Source organism: Electrona antarctica, assembly GCF_951216825.1.
Source record: "Electrona antarctica genome assembly, chromosome: 11".
NCBI lineage: Eukaryota > Metazoa > Chordata > Actinopteri > Myctophiformes > Myctophidae > Electrona > Electrona antarctica.
The window spans coordinates 38,012,167-38,037,782 of NC_136792.1; the positions used below are offsets into that span (position 1 = coordinate 38,012,167).

General features: G+C 42.2%; 1 protein-coding gene across 2 annotated transcripts in view; it reads right to left on the reverse strand.

Moving 5' to 3' along the window:
- The window catches only part of actn4 (actinin, alpha 4), a 77,392-nt gene extending 52,052 nt beyond the window's left edge, over nt 1-25,340 (reverse strand). Inside the window, exon 1 of one of the 2 annotated variants that reach the window (XM_079515078.1) lies at nt 24,819-25,340. In XM_079515078.1, coding sequence (XP_079371204.1) covers nt 24,819-24,965 — 147 coding nt within the window. In that variant the 5' untranslated portion in view covers nt 24,966-25,340. The remainder of the gene's footprint in view (nt 1-24,818) is intronic. The other variant, XM_079515077.1, reaches the window with a different exon arrangement.
- Nucleotides 25,341-25,616: the final 276 nt, after the last annotated feature.

A 25,616-nucleotide genomic window follows, 5' to 3' on the forward strand; every position in this document is an offset into this window, starting at 1 on the left:
AGTGCTCACTATGACTAGAATTTCTCAACTTCTACTATACTTTCAGGGGACATTTGGTCCTCACAAAGTCACAATTATATAGCAATACAACACACACACACACACACACACACACACACACACACTGCACCTATTTGTTCTAATCACCTGACAGCATGGCACACCCGTTTCTCAAGACAGTTATTCTGGGTATGGTGGCCCATATCTTTTTAAATGACCTGGCTGCATCCCGCCTTGTGTATGCATGCATGCAATGTGTGTACTTCAGTGTGTGTGCTCTGAATGCAGGAATGTGAAACGCAACCTCCACCCCCTCTGTTGCCGAGCTTCCTATGAGACATCGAGAGAGAGACAGCAAGAGAGAGAGAGACAGACAGACATGAAGCGAGGGAGAGAGAAAGCAAACAGAGTGAACGATGGGTAGTGACGAAGAGGCAGTAAAGTGACAGGTAGGAGAACTGAAGGAAGGAAGAAGGGGGTGCTCTGGAACAAACGGCTCCAAACTTCCCGTTTCAGACCAAACACAGTGTGTGTGTGCGTGTCCTTAAATAGCCCTTCTGTAAATCTCGTTGAATTGCACTGCCCTGGGTGTCATTAGGAGTTGGGGGGAAAGGAGGGAGAGTGGAGGCGGGAAGGAGACAGGGAGTATGTGGAGAACACAAGGAAGGAAGAAAGTAGGCAAGGTAGGGAACGAGGGGGGTGGGGTGCTTGTAAAATTACTGAGAGGGTCCAGACATGGCAGTGGTGGCACGCTCAGCGATGTTTGTTTCACCGAGTTTCCGTTTCTTGATGACCCGTGGCGTGTGCACGTGCAGTCGTGCACACACAAACACACACACACACCAAGCTCCGTCACACATTCCAGAGCTCACCCTAGCCTTTAATGGCTTTATGACTCACTGGCCCTATGCCTGTCTGAAGCACACACACACACACACAGCCAGGCAAATCAGCGCACAAAGTGAATGGACATTAACTGGCCAGATTGTCATATCACACAAAGACAGACAGGAAAGCTCAGACTGACTCAGATTAGACTCAAGGATACAGGCTCAGTGTCACTGTGTCACAGCCAGGGCTGGAGAGGAGATGGGGCTTGGACAGAAGAACTCACTCGGCCCAGAGTCCTGCCTATCTCTGTATGTAATTTGGTACTAAGTTATAGATGAAAGCAGCTTTCTAAAATTACATTACAGTGACAGGAGTACAGCATTCATGTAATGCAACACAGTGTCTGTAACCTTAACCCTGCCAATTAGTTACACAACATATGAGAGCAAATTAGAAGCCAAATCTAATGGTCCCCTAAAATATACACATACCTCTGCTTCGCTGGCCTGGCCTCAAGGTTGAAATGATAAAACATAGTACATAAAACATAGGACAGACAGACAGGCACACACGCCCTTGGGGGGGGGGTACCAATGTATGGCTTAGGTTAGGGTTTTAGAATGGACAGAGAAGTAATCCCTTTTAGATTACTTCACCCACATAAGGAGCATTCCAACCACCATTTTCAATATCTTTATAAAAATATATATTGGTCCTCATGCAGATTATACGATGGCACACATTGCGTCTCATTGGTGGGCTATGGTCTGGACAGTTCAGAACGCTACCTAATGAAAACTACAGCCTTTGTCTTCCTGGAAAATTATGCTGAAATAATATTGTTCCTGCCTACCAATGAGGTCACTGGTAGGGAGATTTCTGAACACAGTCCACAGCCCTTCTCTGAGACGTAGATCAGGTAGTCAGAAATGGTACCATCTTATGATTATTAATGGGGTCTTTAAGAAAACTGGTTAAAAATGTGATCCTTTAAACCCTATATATATATTTTGTTTTACGTCAAATAGGGAATATACACTATCTTCAAGCCATGTTTGAGATCTGCCATTTCCACCAAATGTTGGCCCATTATTTGCCTATGATGACATGATTGTGCGACGTGCCCAATAAATATGTTTGTACTTAACAGTAAAATAATTAATAATCCGGTCCATATAACCCAGAAGTGGTGATGTGGACTGGATTTAATGTCCTCTGCCACAGTCACTCAGTCATCAGGATGCCAAGAGAAGAAGACAGGACGGTTAATACTACTGCGGTGGCAATAACAGCAGGAAGTGCAGCAACACCAATACTCCCACACAATAATGCAGAAAGTCTGCTTGCTTCAACAGCACTGGTGTCAGAAACAAGACACAAACACGTCTACTCCATTGACGGGTCTTGATCGGTTTCATCTGCTGCGGGGCGTACCAGGGTGTGACTTTAACCGCACATGTACGGTGCCAATGTGTGCTCCCATGCACTAGTAGAGTCAAAGCGGGGTCAACAGTGTAGTCTTTGTTAGCATGACATGGCGGTGAAGTAATCCCTCTGGGTTAGGTTTGATTGGATCAGGCAGGATAGTAGTCTCCAAGATCTCTGTAGCGTGCTCTGTGTGTGTGTGTGTGTGTGTGTGTGTGTGTGTGTGGCATGTGTTAATGTTTTGGGGAGGGTGCAGAGCGCAGCAGAGGGCTTCCCTGACCTAAATAAAGTACTATTAACCTAACCCTAAATTATACTTCGCTGTACAGTCATGTTGCTGCCCAAGTATAAATTAGGCTTCATGGTGGATAGGGCTAGGAGACATACTTGTTCACTAGCCCCAGTGGATGGGGATTCCCAAAATAACTATTTTCTTTTCTGAATGTGAATACAATCTTTTGCCGAGTTACAAGTTTTTTGCGTGTTGGGAAGTGAACAGTTGCTCCACAAGGAAGATGTCAAAACTTCCCTGCCATGTGGCAAAGAGGATGTTGCCACTTCCCTGCCTGGTCTGCCGTGGGACAGGCAAGCTCCCCTCCTCCTTCCCTGCCTGGTCTGCTGTGGTACAGGCAAGCTGCCCTCCTCCTTCCCTGCCTGGTCTGCTGTGGTACAGGCAAGCTGCCCTCCTCCTTCCCTGCCTGGTCTGCTGTGGTACAGACAAGCTCCCCTCCTCCTTCCCTGGCTGGTCTGCCATGGGACAGGCAAGCTCCCCTCCTCCTTCCCTGGCTGGTCTGCCATGGGACAGGCAAGCTCCCCTCCTCCTTCCCTGGCTGGTCTGCCATGGGACAGGCAAGCTCCGCTCCTCCTTCCCTGGCTGGTCTGCCATGGGACAGGCAAGCTCCGCTCCTCCTTCCCTGGCTGGTCTGCCATGGGACAGGCAAGCTCCCCTCCTCCTTCCCTGGCTGGTCTGCCGTGGGACAGGCAAGCTCCCCTCCTCCTTCCCTGCCTGGTAGTAGACCCAGTGGTGAGCTGGTGGCTGACACACTGACATGGCTCTCTGACTCACTCCCATTCATAGAGGCCCAGCTTGTGCACATGTGGTGTCCCTTCTGTTTGAAATAAATAAGGAACAGAAAACCGCAGAAAACGCAAAGCCTTCCTTCCCCATTACAACTCCCTGGGGTGAGACAGCATTTAATGCCTCCAGTTCTCAGTCTCGTTTGAACTTATTGCTCTCTTTGGGGGTGAGATTCACTCCGCCACCAAGGCATTAGTTGGGATTACAACTGTGCAACTGGCACAGATTTCTGAAAAAAAAATACATATATATATATATATATATATATATATAATATATATGTGTGTATGTATGCATGTATGCATGTGTGCATGTGTGCATGCGTGCATGCGTGCATGCGTGCATGCATGCATGCATGCATACATGCATATACATATATGTCGCATGGAAACCTAGGATTGAAATTAAAAAAATAGCAAAAGTAGCAGATCTACAAGCTCAAAACGTGTCTTGTCTGAACATTGGGGAGAGCAAATTGCTCAAAAGAAGAAGCCATCTCTCTCATCCAGACAAACTAGTGTGTCGTTGCTGTCAGGAGGAAACCACCCAACTCCTTTTGAGGTGTTTGATGAAATGTAGTAGAAAGTGCTTCGGACAAAATCTCCATTGGACCCTCAAACTGTCTGCTAAAGCAGCCAACTCCAATATTTCTCCCCCTCTCATGCAAGTAATTGACAATATATAAAGTCACAACACCAACTTCGATGAGGCAGTATTGCTTTGTTTTAGTTACCAGGTTTTCAACAGGTTCAATTATGATGATGTATGATCCCTAGAATGACCATTCAGCATATACACACAACTAGTTAGAGAAAATTAGCGAAATGTGTGGCAAATCTGGAAAAGAAATGCTTACCACTAGCATTCTTCACAAATGTGTCCATAAAGGTGTCTACTATAACATATACATTTGTTCCAACCCAACTCCCTTGGGAAACTTTGTGACAGCTGCTGAAAGTTGAGGTACCATTAACAACCAATATAAGGCAAAATTTCAAAATTCTTATTATGCTTTAAGTAGCATGCAACATGTCAAACTAGGGGGTTTTCATGATGCTGAATCCATTCCAAGCATTAGTTTTGCACTAAATTCGGCCATAGCCACATTTCTGCCGGCTATAGGCATTTTTAGGCAAAGGAGTGTTTTTTGTGCAAAACTAATGCTTGCAATGGATTCAGAATCATGAAACCCCCCTAGTTTGACATGTCACATGCTAATTAAAGTATAATGAAATTTGGAATTTTTTGCCTTATATTGGTTGATAATGGTACCCCAACTTTCAGCAGCTGTCAAAGTTTCCCAAGTGAGTTGGGTTGGAACAAATTTATATGTGATTGTGGACACCTTTATGAACACATCTGTGAAGAAAGCTAGTGGTAAGCATTTTTTTGCAGATTAGCCACACATTTAGCTAATTTTCTCTTATTAAAAGGACACATACTAGTGTAAGGATGTGTGTTTGACAGATTTCAGAGGGCTATTAAAAGAACACGCTTAGTTCATATATTGCCTTGGTAAGTTGGTACAAAGGGGGGCGTTGTCTGATGATTATGTAGGGTAGTCTCGACCCTGAGGCCCAGTAAACAATAGCAGAAGTGCGATTCTTCCTCTCTTCAGTAGTATATGCCGCATATGCAATGGATCTGCAGCTGGGCTTTGTCTGTTAATTGCCTAAAGCATTTATGAGGCTTTCTGTCCATATGCGTTTGTGCGTGACTGCGCGTTGGTCAATGTCTGGATGTCTTCATGTCATCATGTCTCTTGTCTGACCGTCTGTATACTTCTATCCTAGGGTCTGTCTGTCCCATCTACCGGTATCCATATTTCAAGCTTTTCAATGACACCGCTTGAAGGAGAAGTGTCTTCCCCCTCCCTCTCCATTCGCCTTTATGTACTCCGAGATAGCAGTCTCACAGGACCGTTGCAACTTCCTTAAAAAAGGTATCCCCTCTAATTGTTGTAGACGTGTGAATCTCGTTTGCGTCCGAGCATAGGCATAGCTGAGGCATGGTAACCCCCCCGCCTGCCTGTGATTGGCCTACCGACACTGCCCGTCTTGACTGTCCTCCGAGATGCGAGAAATAAATACAAGAGAATGACAGCTTGGCACGCGTGACAGAATGCAGCCTAGAAGAGGCAAACTAATATTGTTTATGCCGTTTGCTTTGATTGAACACATATGTTGTACTATGATTTGTTTTGGGTGTGTTCTAAATAAAGTGTTACTGTTGGTGTTGATTATCGTCCATTAATCTAATTATAGTAATCTAATTATAGTAAACTAATACTATTACACTAAAAAGGATAAAGATGAAGGGAAAATAGACCTTTTTATAGTACAATAATGTTTCAAGTTTACACAAACAAATTACACAATAATAAATCAACACACACACTTTATTTTAGAACACACCCAAATCAAAGCATATAACGGCGTGCATGTTCAATCAATTATTCCATCAAAGCAAACGGCATAAACAATATTAGTTTGCCTCTTCTACAAAAGTTATAGTTCTCTTGTATCAGACTTGTATTATTTCCCACCAAAGACACAGAGTAACCTCGCATCAGACTATCCAACATATCCACCTCGGAGGACAGTCAAGACAGGCAGTGTCGGTAGGCCAATCACAGGCAGGTGGGGCGTTACCATGCCTATGCTCGGATGCAAACGAGATTCACGCGTTGTAGACGTATAGCTAGCTAGCTATACTATACTCATGAATTGTGTATAATGGACCACAATGGAAACAAGTGCCTGGGGCTTTTTGTTTTATCCTGTTAGCATAGCCTTTGACTGTAGTACAACTTGTGCCGTTAATAATGGTGTTAATAATAAAGTATCCAATTAAGCTAGTCTATGCGCTCCAAGTTCATCACTTTTGCGGAAAATAAACTTTAAATGATTCAAAGTAGTTGGTACATTGGCCGGGTTGTAGTCTCTAAGGGGCCCAATCCCAGCACCAACATACAAAGAAATAATGAGGGAAAAATAAATAAAAGACACTTCAATATTAGCCCCAGGACTGGCCTTCTCTGAGCCAGTCAAGAAATACACAAATGGCAGCCCCCAAACAGAAAAATTATATTAAACTATTCAAAACATGAAGTGTTAACAGAAGCAGGGAGAGAGAAATGAAGAGTGGAGACTGGAGAAAGATGGATGGTGAGAGAGAGACTGGCATAGGTATAGACACTATGGAAAGTGTGTCCTTGCTATAAATGAGAGCAGTGGAACATGGAGGCTCAGCGGGAATGTGTATAAATATTTAATGGCACCGTTGGGCTATAGACGAATTCAGAAACGGGTCTCATGGTCGCAGCAAACGTATTTCCTGTAGGTGGAGACGACATATCTGTGGTGTAAACTTGCAGGTCTTCTACTACATTGAATGGTAGAGTGACTGATGTTAGTCTGCTCTTTTACCTGCTTTTTACTAACACTAACTAAGCATACTAAGCATTTAAAGTATGAGGTATAAAGTAGAGCAGCCTTGTGTTCATACAACAGAATGTTTGGGTAATGTATTGGGTAAGACTGACGTTATGTATCTTTCAGGACCAGTCACTGCTTCGTCTCAACCATTACTCTATGGCTCTGGTCTCAGCCACCGTGGTGTATTTTTTGACATTCCGTTATTCTCCTAAATTGAATGTTGCCACTACTGCTGGAGCAGCCATAAACTACATAGGTTCATCCCGATGTTCTGGGCATCTTTGTAAAGTTAGTCTTAGTACAAAGCAGGTAAAAGAGTAACGTTTGAGCAGACTGACATCAGTCACTCTAGCATTCAATGTAGTAGAAGACCTGCGAGTTTACAGCGCAGATATGTCGTCTCCGCCTACAGGAAATAAGTTTGCTGCGACTATGAGACCCGTTTCTGAATGAGTCTATAATGCTCTGCAAATGCATTGCCTTCAAGTGCAATGCACGTTTTTATGGCCACATCATAACACGTTATCAGAGTTGTGTCTCCTTTTGCAAGACGCATATCTCCATTTAGGCCGTGAGCCAGGACCCCAAATCTGGGGTCATCTGTACCGGTGGGGTGAATAAGTCTCATAGTGATTTTTGGGAAGGTATACATCCCTAGTGCTAGGAAATATGTGATAGCTTTGCATCTGTGGTAGCTTTCTGTGTGTTATCACTCCATTTATAACCCCATGCCAAAAGACAGTTTTCAAAATCCGAATGAAGCATTTTACTTCAAATTGATGTTTTTCTCTTATTATTGACCCCCTTTCTTTAATAAATGGTGAGGATATAGCCCAGACTATATATTTTTCAGAAAAGTTGCATTAGCATTAGCATCTCTGGCAGTTTTAGCTGGCAGTGCACATAGTGAATATATTACATACTTGTTGTTGTTTTAATAATAATAATTACTGAAATATGTAACACAAAGGTGGTTTGCTCTGTACATAACCTAAAGATTGCACAGTGAACACACACACACACAGGTGGAAGAAGTACTCACATTTTAGAGAGAGAGAGAATATAGTGTAAGTAATCCATAGGCTGACCTACATACATGAATATCACTCTGGGATGGAGGGTTGCTAATTTAAGTAGTCACACCTGGCCTGTGTCAAACTAATAATAATAAACTAATAAATAGGCCAGTCAGTGTGGTGGTTAGACATTGCTGCCTAACTGAACACAGAGAGAGGAGTGGAGAGTTTAGATTTTCAGTAGCTGAATTCAACAGCAAATTCCAATTCAATAGTAAACTCATTTCTCAATGACATTCACAGACATCCAGTAAACACTGGGTTCACTGGGTAGATAAATAGTTCCCAGTATATACCTCTTTTCACCAGTGCACTTTGCTTCCTAATGGAGAGCCACAATAAGAAAACATCTATCAAACAGTGCATCATACACCATAACAAATCAAAAGATGATGATGAACATTTAGTTAGTCCTCAAGATTACGAATCTTGGAAAACTTTACTAGAAGCAGCCAAAGTGAGAAACCATGCACCTATTTTAGACATTGCTAAAGAACTCATAGAAAATGAAGTGCCAGCAATCCATTATCACAGAAAATGCAGAAGCTTCTTCACCATGAAGAAAGACTTGGAGACTTTGAAAAAGAAAGCCAAGGAAAGCATTAATGATGAAGATTGTGAATATAGGCCTACCTGTACATCACAAAGGCCAAGTAGGAGATCTTCATCAGCATCAAGGGTGTATGATCAAATGTGCATTTTCTGTGATAAGGTGAAGTTTCTGAAGGGCTCCAAGACCCGTGAAAAGCTTACACAATCTGTACAACTGAGAGCTGACAAAACCTTAAGAGAATGCGCAACCCAAAAGGGAGATGAAAAAATTATAGCAGTAACAAGTAGAGACATAGTTGCTGCAGAGGCCCACTATCATGTTTCATGCTATAAGGCGTATACAGTAATAAGGAGTAAAAAGGAGTACAAAAAATGTAGCAGTAGCAGAGCAACTCCCAGCAAACTCTGCTACAGTGGTTGATGGAATGAACTTGGTCCAAAGAGTCAAGGGTGATCAAGTTACTTTCAAAGATGTCGCCACAACAATTCTGAGCATGGCCCTCAGGGAAGGCAGTCAGAGTAGCAGAATAGATGTCGTTTTCGACACCTATAAAGATAACTCTATCAAGAACAGTGAACGATCTCAACGGGGTGAACAGACAGGCCATGAGTTGCAAGGTATCACCAGCACACAGATGGTGAGGCAGTGGAGGAGTTTCCTGACAAAAGTCAGTAACAAAACCAGTCTCATTGAATTCATTGTGCATGAATGGAGGAAGGCAGAATATAGAGCAAAGCTACAGGAAAAGATTCTGTATGCAACTGTGAATGACACATGTTACAGAATCACATCTCAAGACAGCGAGGATGTGTCTGCTCTTCAATGTCAACAAGAAGAAGCAGATGGTCGTCTACTTCTCCATGCTGCCCATGCCACAAGAGAGGGATACCAATCTGTAGTCATCTGCTCAGAAGACACTGATGTCTTCATAATGTCTTTAGCATTCTGTGACAGGATTACGGCCCCACTGTTCCAGAAGTGTGGCACAAGAACACGTACAAGGCTTGTAGACATCAGGAAGGTTGCTGCCACTGTTGGCATGGAGGTTTGTAGGGCTCTCATTGGGTTGCATGCATATACTGGATGTGACACTGTAAGTGCCTTTGCAGGCAAAGGTAAGACAAGTGCCCTAAAACATCTCACCAGCAACAGGGAAACACAGGACACATTCTTAGAGTTGGGTCAGGAATGGGACCTTTCCCCAGAACTGATGGACAAACTAGAGGCATTTACATGTCTCATGTATGTCCCAAAAGCATCAACCACCAAGATCAATGAGCTCAGGTATCATCTTTTCTGTGCCAAAAAAGGTGAAATTGAAAGTCATCAACTCCCACCATGCAAGGACTGTTTAACAAAACATGCACAGCGAGCTAACTACCAGGCTGGTATATGGAGAAGATGCTTGGAGCAGGACCCACAAGTTCCCAGCCCTGTTGGCAGAGGATGGAAGATGGAGAGAGAGGAGGAATCTGAACAGTTGGTAGTGCACTGGATGGAAGGCCAGCCTGCACCTGATGCTGTCCTGGATCTACTGGCCTGTAACTGTACAAAAAAATGTTCACTCCCAAAATGTGTGTGTGTTGCAAATGGCCTCAAGTGTACTGACATGTGTAGACTGAAAGACTGTGAGAACCAGGCATCCACCTCAGAGACTGTGGAAAGTTCAGATGAAGACGTGGAAGACGTTGAAGACTTGGACAATGATTTTGATTATTAGGTTGTGAAAGTATGGACAGCGAAGTATGGAACGTAGCATACGATCTGTGTAATTGAAGGGATAAAGTCATTATTGCGAACGCACTGAGCCCTAACTATGGAAGCCAGGGAGAACATGTCTGTCTGTCTGTGTGTATAAAAAATGTATAAAACAACAAAGACAAAAAAAAACTTAAAAAAGAGAGAAAAAAGAAAAAAGAAAGAAAAAATCTGTGTAATTGAAGGGATAAAGTCATTATTGCGAACGCACTGAGCCCTAACTATGGAAGCCAGGGAGAACATGTCTGTCTGTGTGTATAAAAAATTTATAAAACAACAAAGACAAAAAAAAACTTAAAAAAGAGAGAAAAAAGAAAGAAAAAAAGAAAAGAAAATATATATATATATATATATAATATATATATATATATATATATATATATATATATATATATATAGGGGCTAGCGGTGCTGAGCCTTCTCGTGGCGGCCCTGTTTTCACCAATTTTACAGTACCACACACTTCTCAATAATTCGTAATTCATTCTAATTGTTGTTATTGCAATTTACGAGCTGTGTTCGCTTCCTGCGTTCGCGTGTCTTACTTGTCTTATCTGCTATCGTACACTTATTCCAGTAATTTCATGTGTACTGTATATCCTTAACTAACAATAATGGAAAATATCAAGACATTCACTCAGAAATAAATCTCTTCAAATTCGTTTTATTAGTTGTTTTTAGATTTTGGGGAGTGGACTAACGTTTCCTTCTGTATTATATGGAAAGTATAAATAATATACTTATTTGAATTCCTGAATAAAGTCTCTACAAAGATAAGAGAGACATAAGAGTTTTTCTTAATCTTTCATTTTTTCTAAAGGTGAAACTCTTCAAAGTGGGCATCGTACTGAGACTGCCACTAATGACACAGTTGTCAATGTAGAATTTTCTAACAATTATTTGATGAAAAAAGCTTGAACTAACCCATCATTGTGACAAATTCAATGTTTAAGGATTACTGATGACAAAATAGTACTACAATAAATGTGTATGTTGTACTTCATATTGGCCACTTTTCAGAACAGTTTATTTTCGTTTGGTGTTATAAAATGCATGATAACACCCATAAAGCTACCACTGGTGCAAGGCTATCATATATTTTCTAACTCTAGACATGTATACCTTGACAAAAATCACTATAAGCTTTATTCACCCAGATGGTACAGACAAACCCCCCTGGCTCACGGACTAATTGTATTAAAGCTGTATTCTGCCGATTCTTTTTTATTTAAAAGCTTTACCCTGTATGGCACTATAAGAAAGCATGCTACGTCTAGTCTGTTTGTACATTCTTTCAAGTGTGGCGTGTTTTTGGTGTCACCCGTCATGATTTTGATTCCAACTAGAAAATTGATCGAGCATCAAATTGACAATCATGTTCACGATTCTCGCAGTTCTGAGGGAAACACACCATTGCTTTTGCTCCCCTGTGCTACGGTCAAAAGGAAAAAGAGGAAACATTTTCAAAGACGCAACAACGTTATGTTACTTTAGGCCAGACCGCACCAATCGCAACTCCTTGCAACAAAACTGTTTTAGGATTAGTCCACACCAAAGCAACTCCTTGCAACTGCCATTCGGGATAATGGTTGCAACTAGTAGTTGCAAGTAACTGCAAGTTAAAAGGAGTTGCATTGGTGTGGACTGGCCTTATGGTTATTTCTTCAGACAAATTCCAGTCCTTCAAATACTCCTCATTTGTGATGCTCACACAAATTGAGGGAAGCACAGCATAATTGTTACTACGGTATTCAAATAAAAGTACTTACTGAGAAAGAAGTCTACGAGTCAAAACTAAAAAGTCTAACAGCAATGCCCGATTTACATTGAAAATGTAATAGAATTGCGACCTTAAAATCAAAGGTCAAAACAAATCGAATCATGACACCCCTTGTGTTTGCACACGCGCACACAATGTCCCACTGGGCCATGCCTCTTCACCTTGTTGCCCAGTGACCCAGTTAGCATGCTGTTGAATAATACAGCAACAGCACATCGCCAGCGAAATCAGAGACAGCCCAACATGAAAGACACACACACACTCTTATAGTCACATGTGTCTAATTGCCCTAGCAACTACTGCACTGCTCATAAGGACAGTGGTTAGCTTACCTGCACAATAGCCACCCAACCAATACTCTACACTACTATCTACATCCCCCATCAGCACTGGGTCCTGCTAGTTTTCGATTCCATCCACTCAGGAAACGACAGAAGCAAAGTTCTCCTACATTTGAACTTCTGTCAAGAACAGAACAGTTAACCATAAGTGGGTATGTTCTGGCTATGGTTAATACCTTGCTCTACCGTGCAAGGTACTCTGGCAGGTAACGATCATGATTTAGATCTAATTTTATGAATGAACTTGCCCTTTTTATTTTGAATTGTCAGAGCTTCTTATTGAACTCAAGGATACCTTTAATGCAGCATATACTGTACATCCATACTCAGGTTGGATGGCTGCACTGGTTGTGCAGCTGTGCAAGTTTACTCTCTGGGTCTAGGCTAGATGTGTTTGGCACTAAACAGCCACTGTGCTAAGCCGCGGTCCAGTTGCCAAACCTCCACTCCAGATGCATCCACTACAGGGATGGTTCCGTGTGTGTGTGTGTGTGTGTGTGTGTGTGATGAGAATAGGGCAACCTCGGGCCCCCTCATCTGTCTTTGTAACCGAGTGTGTGTGGCGCACACGCGTGCTACTGCCCGTCACCATAGACTAGCATGGTTATTTGCTCACCATTTCTATTTCAGTCCGTTTTTTTCTCTTAGAAGAATAATAACCTGCTCGAGTATGACTGACTTTTTCTTTTTAAGAAAAATCAATCTAAGAGATAATCAGTGGTACTTTGAGTGATTTCAGGAACTTCTTCCGATCTCTGATCTTCAGGGTTTATCGGGTTTATTGAAAATCATATGACTCATACCCTCAAAGACACTTCGCAGTTAGGAGACTGGAGAAAAGTGGCAGTGTGTAGACATTCACATACAATTCCCATGCATTCCTAAAAGAGTGGCATATCTCACTCTCTCCAACTAAAAAGGGTATAATCTACCATCCTAAACTAGGATATAATCTGCAGATCCAGGGAGGTCTGTGCTGGAGCAGACAGATGTTGCTCTACAGGCTTATTGACCAAATTCCAGAATTTGGTCACATTGGGGACAATGTAATAAGACTGGTACTGCAACCAAGGCAATTACAGATCATAATACCAATACAACAATATCTTAATCAGCGTTACAGAAAGCCAAAACGTTTATTTTTCCTATGCACGTATTTATTTATTTTATCAATATTCATTTTCAACTCTAAACCAAACCATCACTCCATAGCACATAAATCCATCCGCTCCCAGGATCCACGGGCATCGCTCTTCACGGACACTTTGAATTACAGGCCCACTAATGGCATATGGCCACTGGCCACATAAATCTATCTATAGACTCGGGTGTATGAAACAAAGCAGTCCATTAGACTTGTGGTACCGATACATTTGTTAACAGCAACAGTGAGTGAAGGCCGCCTTCTCCAAGTGGGTTTGTCTTCCATTGTAACTTCCAGTGTTGTCAACTCTGAAACGGTGTATAAATGGACTGTACAGGTCCATTTGGCACAATCTCAGAGTTAAATTAACATTGAGGATTATGTTGTGCCCCCTTTCCTCTCCCATCTGTCACACAATACATTTTTCAATTAAGGTTTAGTAGTTTAGAGTCGCCTGCTGACAAGCTCCAGTCGACTGCCATCATTATCGCCGTGCCAACTGGTCGGAACCCGTTGATGAAGAACTGAGCATGTTTGGTCGGTTGCCAACCTCGGGAGCCGTCGATATCCATGTGGTAGTGATGAGGGGGTAAATACTCCACTGTAGAGTCAATCCAGTCTGCTCGTCATGTTTCAGCCAGGGCTGACTACTGGTGTAGTGTGAACTAGATACCATATTCTCAATCTCAACTCCTATACCAAATCGACCAACTCCAAAGTGAAGCCAGCGGGGAAAAGAAATTGTATTTGTTTTTCTTACGATATTTTGTTTTTGTTGTTGCTTATTCTGCCTTTATTGATAGGTTGAAAATAATTGACAGGAAATGGGGAGAGAGATGGGGGGGTAGACACGCGGCAAAGGCCGTCGGGATCGGGAGTCGAATCCGTGGCACGCCGTCAGGCTGGCTCAGCAGCCTAGGTGCTGGTTTTGGTCTCAGATACAGAGGCTCTGGGGTTGCCAGATTCTATGACTGAAAACCAGCGACCAAAACAAGTCCAAAAGAAGCAACCAATTTCACCACTTGAGCCCTATTACATCAGCTATTTTCAAAAGGAATCGTGAAGCACTTAAACTACACTTCAGAAACAAGCCCAAACTAGGCTATTTTACAGAAAAACTAGCCCAAAGTCGCATATAATCAGCAGAACTGGCAACACTGCAAACCAGCGGTGCAGGTTACTTTGCATGCGCAAAAACAATGTTTCGGCCGACTGGTTTGTGCTGAACTAAATGCTAGTCTGTTGCAATCTGTGACAGTTTGAAGTAGTCTTCTTGGACGTTTAGACATAGGCTGAACAAGTCTGTTTGGTGGGGAAGGACCATAAGGAATGCCATGAAGCAAAAGGTCCCACCAGCCGGGAATTAAACCAACAACTCATTTATCCAGGTATTCTATGCCCATTATGGTATGACATGAACCCTAAACACTCGTCTATCAGGCACCTCTGTTTAAACGATTCCATCAAAAAGTTCTGTTTGCCGTTTTGAAGAAGTAGCCTAGACTACAGAAGATCCACAGATGCATTCGAATGCTATCTGCACACTGCAGCCATGGCAACAGCACAAGTAGGGTGGAAATATGCTGTGGCAACAAGCAGAAACGTGTGAACGGTCTCACAGGCTGCATGAGAGACATTCAATAGATGTACTCCATGTATAGCATTTGTTTGCCGAATATTGTTATTTGTCATGAATTGTGGAAGGTGGAGTCAACTTTCTCAACACCATGTGCATGTATGTATTAAGCATTTGTCAAGCAATCAAACTGTGTGTGTGTGTACTGTAGTCTTGCATGGGTGGGAATGTGTGCGACACTAACACAGTAGGCATGGTTTGAATAATGACACCCTGTCTTCTATATAACATGATATGTAGTCCAGGTATTGTGCACAGCATCAAAATACATTTAGCAGCAGGTTGTCGCCAACATCTTTTGCTCCCAAAAATGCACAGGATTGTGATTTAGGAGAGGTAGTAGTTTGTCTTATGAAACTGACAGTGGGTTGTAACTTGTGACTTGTCAGAATAATGGTCCTTCATGGGGGAAAGCCCATGATGCTAAATATACTTTGCAGAATCCGATACAGCATTATATAGAACTTAGCATTATATAATATAGATGTTGTTCGGTAGGTTAAAAGTAAAACATGCAATTGTAGAGGGGTCTGTGTTTATTTAACAATAGTGTTTACCAGCTGCCTCAGGCAGAAAAAGCCACAGATATGCTAGTCTGGGGAAAGACTAGAAGGTGAAAAGGCTTTTCTAGGCTAGAGCAGTTACCCCCAATACACACACACACACACACACACACACACACACACACACACAGCTGCCCCCACCCGTAACACACATACACATATCTAAAACACACATTCCTATCTTCTGCATCTTTGCCTCAATGCAAGCCCCATCATCCACAGAAAACACAACTTCCGTTGTAAATGATTGTCCACACATACAGACAGACACATGCATGACATATGCAAACGCACACACATGGCAGCCACAATTTCTCAAGCTCGAGTATACAAATGCTGTCACACACTTTGAGTAGACACAAACCACATGGGCTCCAGTGGGAAAAGCTTGGCTGAGCTGCCAGCAGCATCCATAGCCTGTGATTGTCAAGAGTGCTTAACGTGTTGATTTTGGATCACTGACCAACTCCCCACATGGCTATCACTTCCATAATGGGCAGGAAGGCAATAACTGCTTCTAGGTCAGCAGAACTCTTGTCAAGGTTCCTGCAGAGGTTTAAGATGTACCATTGCATGTCCCAAACCTTATCATACCTCCCACCATGTCAGCCTGCAATGTGCATGTCTATTCAACAAGCCAACTTTTGAACTACCTCGAGAAAACTAAACGGAAAAGGATGTCAATTTTGACACGATCCTGGCAGGAGGATAACATGGACTGGCAAATCTCCAAAGGGAGCCGATTTTGACCTAAACTGTCTGCACATTTGTCTGGTAAAGGTAGTAGTTTATGTTAACAGAAACAATGACCTTTGTAACAGTTTGACTAGAGGTTGCTAGGATACCCTGATAAGTCCAGGTCTGGTCAAACCCTAGGGTGCATTTATCACAAATTACATGGACTAGCCCCTGAAAATCAACAATTGAGTAGGTCGAAGACCCCTCAGTCGACAGAGATTATTTGATTCAAGCAGCCGGGCTGAAACTCAGTGCTAGTATATTAGTATTGGACTGGTTCATCCTGTAGTAAACAGACTGAAATAATGTGGAGATCTCTGTGCTTAATTTCTGCACCTGAGCTGTCAATTTAACCTCTGGTACCGCACTAGTAAACAACAACACTCGGACTGTTCTGATTAGCATACATGCTATCATTAGCTTAAACACGGCTCAAAACTGTGACGCTACATTCCAACACCAGGACGTGCAACATGTAAAAGGGGGACAGGTCTACACACTAACATACAGTTTTCTGGCATCGGTTTAAAAATAGCTGTGCTCAGTTTACATACTTCTGGCAAACTCCTTTACCTGGATGCTCAGATTTGGTCAATACATTAGGCTTTTCTAGTACTTCTACTACTACCTGCCAAAGAGACCTGCCAAGGGAACCTTGTGACAACTACAACAGCGACTCAACTAGGCAATGTAGACTTGATACTGACAGCTGCTCTGTTCTCTCTGTACATTTCATCCTCCAGAGAGTAAACTAAACTCAGGGTTCTCATTCACTGTAAACTTTCCATGCTCTACTATTTCCTAGGCTGGACAAGATCTGCTGCTCTACATTGTCAGTAGATATTTTCCAGGCTTTATCCCCTTATGAGATGTTGATAAAACTAATTCCTGATACATCTCCTGGATCTCTGACATGTTTGCCACAATGTGAACATTTATCGTAAAGTGTGTGATTACATTAAGAGGAATTCAGACATTTTGGCTTAGTTCTTTTGGTTAACTTGATGGCGGGACTGCTGGGAATTCCAACAGTGTGTTCTCAGGATTTTGTGTGCTACAGCTAAACAGTGCTTTTGAGATGATGCTATAGGTTGGTAAAACTCAGTCTTCCACACACAGGGTGAGGGTCTGAAGTTAAAACACAGTCCTCTAACATCCATATACTGGCAGCCAACCAAAAGGGAAATTCTTAGTCTCTATTGTTGCCATTGCAATTCATGTGGGGGAAATGCCATTCACTAATCGTTATAGCTATGCACAACAACGACAAAGAAGTACGCCTATGAACAACAGCAATTAGTGAGACAAGTTGGCTACGTACACCCTAAACATGTTTACAGCCATTTATTGCTCCTTTGACATTGTAAGGGAACCTCATCCTGCCCTCTATTCCCAAATCTTCCTTGCTAACAAAAAGAGGAAGGAGGCCAGGACGAGACGAGAGTGAGAAGGGGGGAAACAGACCGGAATAAAATCTCTTTGACAAAGAAACGCATTAAGCCAACAACAGCCATGCCTGCCCTCACCACCACCTACTCAAGACACATATGAGGGCCAAATACTGGCTCAGGGTTTAATAGAACTTTTCCAATGTTTGGAGCATTTGCTCAGGTCTGTTCACTGTTGCCCAGTAGTGCCAGACTACAGACATATTCACTCTGTAACGATTCACTTGGTTCCACTAGCAACTTACAAGCTTAATCAATCACAGAACGATATTTAAAATGGTATTCCAGGAAACATCCTGACTACTACCATTAATATTATAGTAGCCATCTAGAAATCTCTCAGGAGGATTTTCCATCTTCCACTTTCCTTCACATGTGCAATCTTACAAAACCCCAACTTCTTTTTTACTCAGGCGAAAAATCAGGACACCCCGCCCCCTACTGAAAAAAGCCCCCCCTCCCCCTGGCCTAGCAGGCTGCAATGGGCCACCAATGGAATGTTTCCCCATGCATGCTCACTCTCTGTGGCGGGTGGGAGAACAGAGAGCAAAAGGGGGGTGACTACAAAAAAAAGGGGGGAGAGAGAAAAGGCAGAAACACAGAGGGTCTGCATTCCAATCTGCTCGGTCCTTTAACTGCCTTGCTGGTTGACTGGTTTGTTGTTCAAGTCTACATGCTGAATGTGGATCACAGTCAGCTGTGTGTCCCAGGGGTGGATGTCTGTCCCACAGCTGACCTAGGGAACAGTATAAGCATCATATCCTGATTCTCCCACGTTCCACAAAGCACACAGACACAATTGCAACTAAAAGCACGAGAACAGTGAACTAGGTTCTATACTTTAGTAAACTGGCACTAGGCTGCTTGGATTTATCATGTATCGCTTAAAACTATGTAATTATTTTTATTTTGTATCGTTAATGTGTATACATTACAAGACTATTTGCACAAGCAATCATCTCATAGAGATGATGATACATGTAGGACAAAAGAATGATACCTTTCGAGACAAATGGTAATTAGAAAAGTGACACGCTGTTTCAGTATATCTGACGAAGGCCCCTGAGGCCGAAACGTTTTCCGCTCTGTTGTCAATAAATAGTTTTGGGAGCTTTTGCCTCTGATTGGCCTACCAACACTGCCCGTCTTGCCTGTCCTCCGAGATGCAAGGGTACTCCGTGGTGGGAAATAATAAAATAATAAAAAAGTACAAGAGAATGGCAACACGCGACAGTAACTTTGTTCCGTTTGCTTTGATTGAATAAAGTGTTAATGTTGATTATCGTGTATTAATCTAATTATAGTAAACTAATACTATTTTACTAAAAAAAGATAAAGATCAAGGTATTAATCTAATTATAGGAAACTAATACTGTTATACTAAAAAAGATAAAAATCAAGGGAAAAGAGACCTTTTTACAGTACAATAATGTTTCAAGTTTAAAATAAATAAATAAAAATAAACAGGCCAACGGCATAAACAATATTAGTTTGCCTCTTCTACAAAAATAAAAGTTACTGTCACGCGTGCCAAGCTGTCATTCTCTTGTATCATATCGTACTTGTATTATTTATTTATTTCCCACCACCAGTGTAACCTCGCGGCAGACTACCCAGCATGCATCTTCCACCTCGGACGAAACTCTGGTAAGGCCGGCAATGTCGGTAGGCCAATCAGAGGCAGGCGGGGCGTTGTCATGTCTTGTCTATGCTCAGACGTAGAAAAGATATACGCTTTTAAAACGGTGTGCGGATCTCCTCTTTCCTTTCTCAGTTATTCTTTTGGGTCCTGCACCCGTTGAAATGTGTGGATGTGCATGCACCTCTTGACCACTGTAATTAGTAAAGTGTCTCACAAAATAAGGATGATAAGCCAGAACCATGAAACCAATTAATTGAGCTGGCTCTTCAGATATTAGTGTCAGTCTAACAAAGCAGGATAGGCTTAGTATCTAGCAGTCAGTGAGAAGAGGTTCTCAGTCAATGAAAGTCCACTGTGTCAAGGAGATTAGTTTAATCTGTAGTCATAGGCCAGCAACCCTGCAAATATTTATCAGTGTAACAGCTATTGTTTAGTGACTGTTCACACACACAGGATAAGAGATACATTTTAATTATATTAGATGTTAGGGCTGTCGCAATTATTACATGATCGCCTAATGCCAATTATTTGAGATAATCGTCATAATCTTATCCATGTTGAGAAATGCTCAAATGTTTTCAAACATATCGAAATAGCAGATCTACAATTTACGTGTCACAAATCACAATCTTATAGATTGTCTATTTCCACCATTGTTTGTTTGAAAGTATAGTAATAAATATCTAGTCAGTCATTTCTTTGTATATTTAGGTTTATTTTCCATACATATGCTCTGTGCCACTTCAAAGCCTAAAAGCCAAACAGAAATGTATTATTTTATTCATATGTTCCAGTGTTCAACGACAAACAATTCATTACATTGTTAATCACAACTATTTGTGTGACAAATTAATCGTACAATATGTGATAGCCCTAATTAGATGGCATCTGCTTCTTTTATTTAGATTGTGGTTTATCATTTTACTAGCTAGGCACTTGCAGGATTAGATTCCTATGATGTCAACCACATCCAAATCAGGACAGTCCTGCTATCTCAAATCAACCAATCATACAGCAGGCAAAATTATCTAATCAAAGCAGACACTCCTTGTCCATCCCACAGCCAATACATTGTATATTGTTTTTGTCGTTTGGACAGTCGTCCTAGTCAAACAATTTGAATAGAGTTGCGTGCCTCTTTGGATTTTGAAAGGTATTAGTATAATATATTAGTTGAAGTTCTATCAATATAGTACAATGACCATTAACCAACAGGATAAATTATCTTTTTTTATGGTTACATTTGGGTTTACATTCCATAACCAAAATATTTGTACCCAATGCTGTCCAACAATACAATACACAGCACTAGCTTTGGTCCATAGCTCTACTGCCTTTGCATTAGCTATGCTACTCTCGTCTTCCTGCGCTCGCATGAAATGCAGACCAGCCTCGACTGTAGTGAAAATAAAAATAACGTTTTTGCTACTCACCAAAACAAAGGCGGGTTGTGTCATTAGAAAGCCTACTTTCCTTAGTGGACGCACTCTGAGCCCCCCACCACACGTATAAACGGTACTTTTTGGCCAAAAAGGGATTTTGTTTCCACCGGAAAAAAAATACTTTTAGTTACTCCAATGCACCCTCTACCGATATTGCCCAGAGAATTGCCTCATGGAGAATATTTTTCCTCCAGTGAAAAAAAATCCCTGTGCAAAATGTGCATTATATACGTGTGGTGGGGGGGCTCAGAGTGCGTCCACCACGGAAAGTAGGCTTTCTAATAACACAAGCCGCCTTTGTATTGGCGAGTAGCAAAAACGTTATTTGTATTTTCGCTACAGTCAATAAGACGGTCTGCATTTCATGCGAGCGCAGGAAGGAGAGTAGTATAGCTCTAATGCCCCAGTGACTTCTGTATCCATCATGGGTTTTGCAAGGAATTTCTCTTTTACTCATTGTACAAGCAAACATTCTAATCCTTCTTTTGTTTTTTTTGGGCAGTGTGTAGCCAAGTCAGGACATCTGTACTAACCCACCCAATCCTGCCAGTCAGTCAGATGAAAGGCATTTGAAAGTGGGTGGAGAATGAACAAACCAACGTTGTGCCCAGCTGCCCACCTTAGCTGCAGTGGAAAGGTTGTCTGTCTATCTGGGCACTCAGACACCATTTAGTAAAATATACACACACAAAACACTTCTAAGAAAATAACGCATGCAAATACTACAGTGCAACTATGTAGGTCAAAATGTCCTTGGATCTTGTGTATTAAATTCTAAGCATGTGTTTTTCTAATGTAGTCTACATAATATCTCCTATTCTCCTAACACAACGGAAGGCACTGCTACAACATAAGCAAAAGTGTCAGAAATATAGTGCTGGTGTACAATCATATTACTGAATGAGTCTACCCCCATCCACTTGTCTGTAGGTCACTGTATTAAATAGGCAGTCAGTTTTCAATACAGCTCCAATCACATTTATGCAAACAATTGAGACAGCTGTCAGCATATGAAAATGAAGTAAGACTGATGGCCAGTGGCCACCGATGATTCGGCTTGATTAACACTGAGGATATTACTGTCTGATGTTTGAGGGTTATTTAGCGAGCATTTAGTTACATGTTTTGTGGTATCACAAAAACTGTTCATATTTGCATACTTGATGTCAGCACTACAACTTTGACATTCTGCCTCATTTGCATTTTGTGAGCTGAATGACGTTATCTTAATCTAATGTAATATGATCTTTGGCCACAGAAGTTTTCAAAGTTGGGGAAATACAGAGACCAAAATAAATTAATGACATTTACTAACAAACACCTTATGAGGGTCATCGACAAACGCATCATTTGACACCGACTAGTGTGCTCATTGCACTACTGATGATGAGTATGGTCGACTTCCCTGAATCTTGGAATGTCCCTGCTGAACTCAGCTGTAGCCTCTGACATAACTGCAGCATAACTGTCACAAAACTAAAAGAAAACAGCTTTTGCATACAGTGCAGAGAGCTACAGTAAAGACTTGACATGCTGGCATCAGTGTAGGAGCACTGCATACTTTGACATGTTCGGACGTGTGGGTCGATCCCTCTCCACAGGGATCAACTTTAATGACATATTTGTGAGGTGAGGCATTCTGCCTGAGGGGAAGAGTGACAAAGTGCAGTAGACTGGACAGTGGACACACAAGGGCTGGCCTGGTCTGCCTTTTTACATGTGGGTGTTGAGAGTGATAAGTGATAAATAGACTACTGCAAGCTTCCAGGGTTGCCAAGTCCACTTATTTACTGCGACTTTAGGCTTGTTTTTTCCCCAGAGTTGCGAGGGGAAATGACGAGTTGCAGGTTTTGAAAATCTAACAAGCCAACATCTCTTTGATGTATATTCTATAAATACCCATAGGTTTGGGGGAGTGTGAATCACATTGATTGACAGAATAGGTACATGATACATAGTATTAATCATAAATGTATCGAATCTTTATTAGGATTATATGGCCATATTATTGGGCTTGTTTTTCGAGGAGAGATTTGGCTTATTTCTTTCGCAAGAGTTGGCTTGTTTTTGGAAGTGGGTTGGCTTATTTCTCTCACGAGAGTTGGTAACACTGCAAGCTTCCTGGACACACTGAATGCGAAAGACAAAAGTAGGGCTTCCACAAATAGGCATAGATCTAAATAAATCTAAAACAGCAACAGGATGTTCTTGTGCAGTGGGAAAGAAACTAGCCTCCTTGATATTCCCGTCTTAACCCACAGAACTGAGAACTTAACACTTGTTAGCATTGATTTGATTGATTGAAATATGTATTAACAGTTTGCAGAATTACAGTACATTTCAAGCACAAACTCAATACAAAGACTGTTAACTGTGAGTGGACGACCCAATTAAGCATTACACTTGTTTTCCTGCAAGTGTTGATTGACGGACTACTACTACGGACGGAGTAGCCTACTGACTCCTCCCGCCTAGAATAAACGGGTGCAGTCTGGCTTGGCCTTTGAGGTGAGGTCCCCACTCTCTCAGACTCCATTCCCACACTCATTACATCCAATGCCTTGTGATATTTTTGCGGGAGGCACTCACTCGCTCGCCTTTACGCAATAACTGGCACGGGGAGGGCGAATACACCACAGGAATGTGGCCTTTGTATCCCCACCAGGCCCGACATAGTTTCAACTTGGCTGCTGGGGTAGTAGGCAAGGCACACACACCCGATATGGCATAGGAGTAAATATCTCCATTCTCGCCCGGTTTGGAATATGGCCATTTGTGTCCACCGGTGTGTGGAGGGCAGTGGAGTCAAACTATATTGTGTTAATGATTGATACGTTAAATGTTTTTCCCTTGCGTGCCGGGGAGTAAACTTTGGCCCGTGTACACTCTTGACAAATATGTACAGAGCTTATGCAATGAGGCTTATATGAGAAAGGGGTAATCAATGTTAAAATGACGGTTTTAAAATGATTAATAATATCCCATAGTAGAAAACACAATTAAATGTGTGGTATGTATGCTGTCACTCCAGCAGGCGGAGGCATGCTAATCATCTCGGCGGCTAGTCAGTCAAATCAGATAGTCTTGTGCGTAACCTAGTTAGCAAACACACCCTCCTCATCATTCCACAATTGTGGTTAATCCTTTATTATTGAGGCTACTCGTTCCCCAATCCCCTGAGATGATTTCAAATGACAAAATGCTGTTGTGAGCACTGGGACGGCGAGGATGTGATGTTTGTGGAGATATTCTAGCCTTGTGCAACAGTAAAAGGCCTTCACAGCTAAAAGTAGACTCCTACTCAAGACTCATTTTACTCAAGTTGGACGGCGGTGTCGCTTTGCCAAAAGAGCAGATATACAAACTAACGACGCGTCATTAACTTTTAGATTTACCCCTTTTTTGGCAAGCGACATCACGAGCGGTACACAAACTGTCTGGGCTCCAGTCAAGTGTTGTTATCGGCCTCCAACAAGAACGTCAGATAACGCCCCTGGAACCCATTCAACTTGACTATTTGAGTCTAAAAATGCGATATAATCGCAATTGCACTTTCTGTGTAAAGCCACACGGAGTAGCGTTATCGCCGGGGTGCTGAAATATCGTCGCATGCCTGAAACTTAAACCACACAAGCAGCAGCGGCTAAAAGCAGTCACCGCCACTGCATTACTTTATTACGGTCCAATAATTCATTGAATATATAGCCTCCTCGCCAATGACCTCCATTATTATAATGAAAAAGGCAGGAGGCGCCTCAGTCACGACCAAACCAAATCATTCCAGGAAACCAGATGTGAATGAATAAGAACCAAAGGCCATGCTTCAATCTGGTATCAAACCAGGGCCCCACGTTCAGCCTCCATCATCTTCCTGCCATTTTCTTTTTAAACTACCATCTATACGATTTGCACTATGGTTCCTTTACCTTTCTCTGCTGTTTCTCCCAGGCGGGGTCCAGCAGCAGGTCCCGGTCCCAGTCATCTGCCTGCTCCATGTATGTAGGTACGCCACCGGTATTGGGGCCCGAGTATTGGACTTGATTATTGTTGGTGGAAGCGTGATAATCTACCATGTCAGCACGACAAAACCTTGTAGTTAAACTCTAAAGCGGACCAAAACAAAAAACACCAAAAGAACGCTTTATAAATGATCTTCTCCGCAAACGAAAATTATAATAAAAAAAAAATACAAAAAGAGAGGGGGTCGGAGGATGCGACCCAGGCAGCAACTCTCTCTCCTTCACTCGCTTCTTTTTTCGCCCGTTTTTTTTTAATCGGTCAGGAATATCCGGTCTGTGCAGTGAGAAATAGAAAGAATGCTTTCTCCACCCGCGGAGGGAATGGTGTGGTTGGTTGGGAGGAACCAGAGGAACCAGCCGCTCCTACAAGCTACAGCACACAGCGGCCTACGTACAGCCCCCCAAATACCTCATGAATATTCATCACCTGCTACAACACTTGCAGCGGCCGGGACGGACACGAATGAGCCAGTGTTGCCATGTCCGCTTATTATAAGCGAGTTTGGGCTTGTTTCTCTGTAAAGTACCGGTATTTTGCGGTCTGCGGGTTGCGTTATTTGGGCTTGTTTCTAAAGTGTAGTCGCTTATTTGGGCAGTTGGGCTTGTTTCCTAATGTTGTTTAAACCAGTGATTCTCACACATCTCCATGTCAAGGACCTCCAGATTAATATATTTGTCCAACTATGGACCCGCCTACATCTGAAA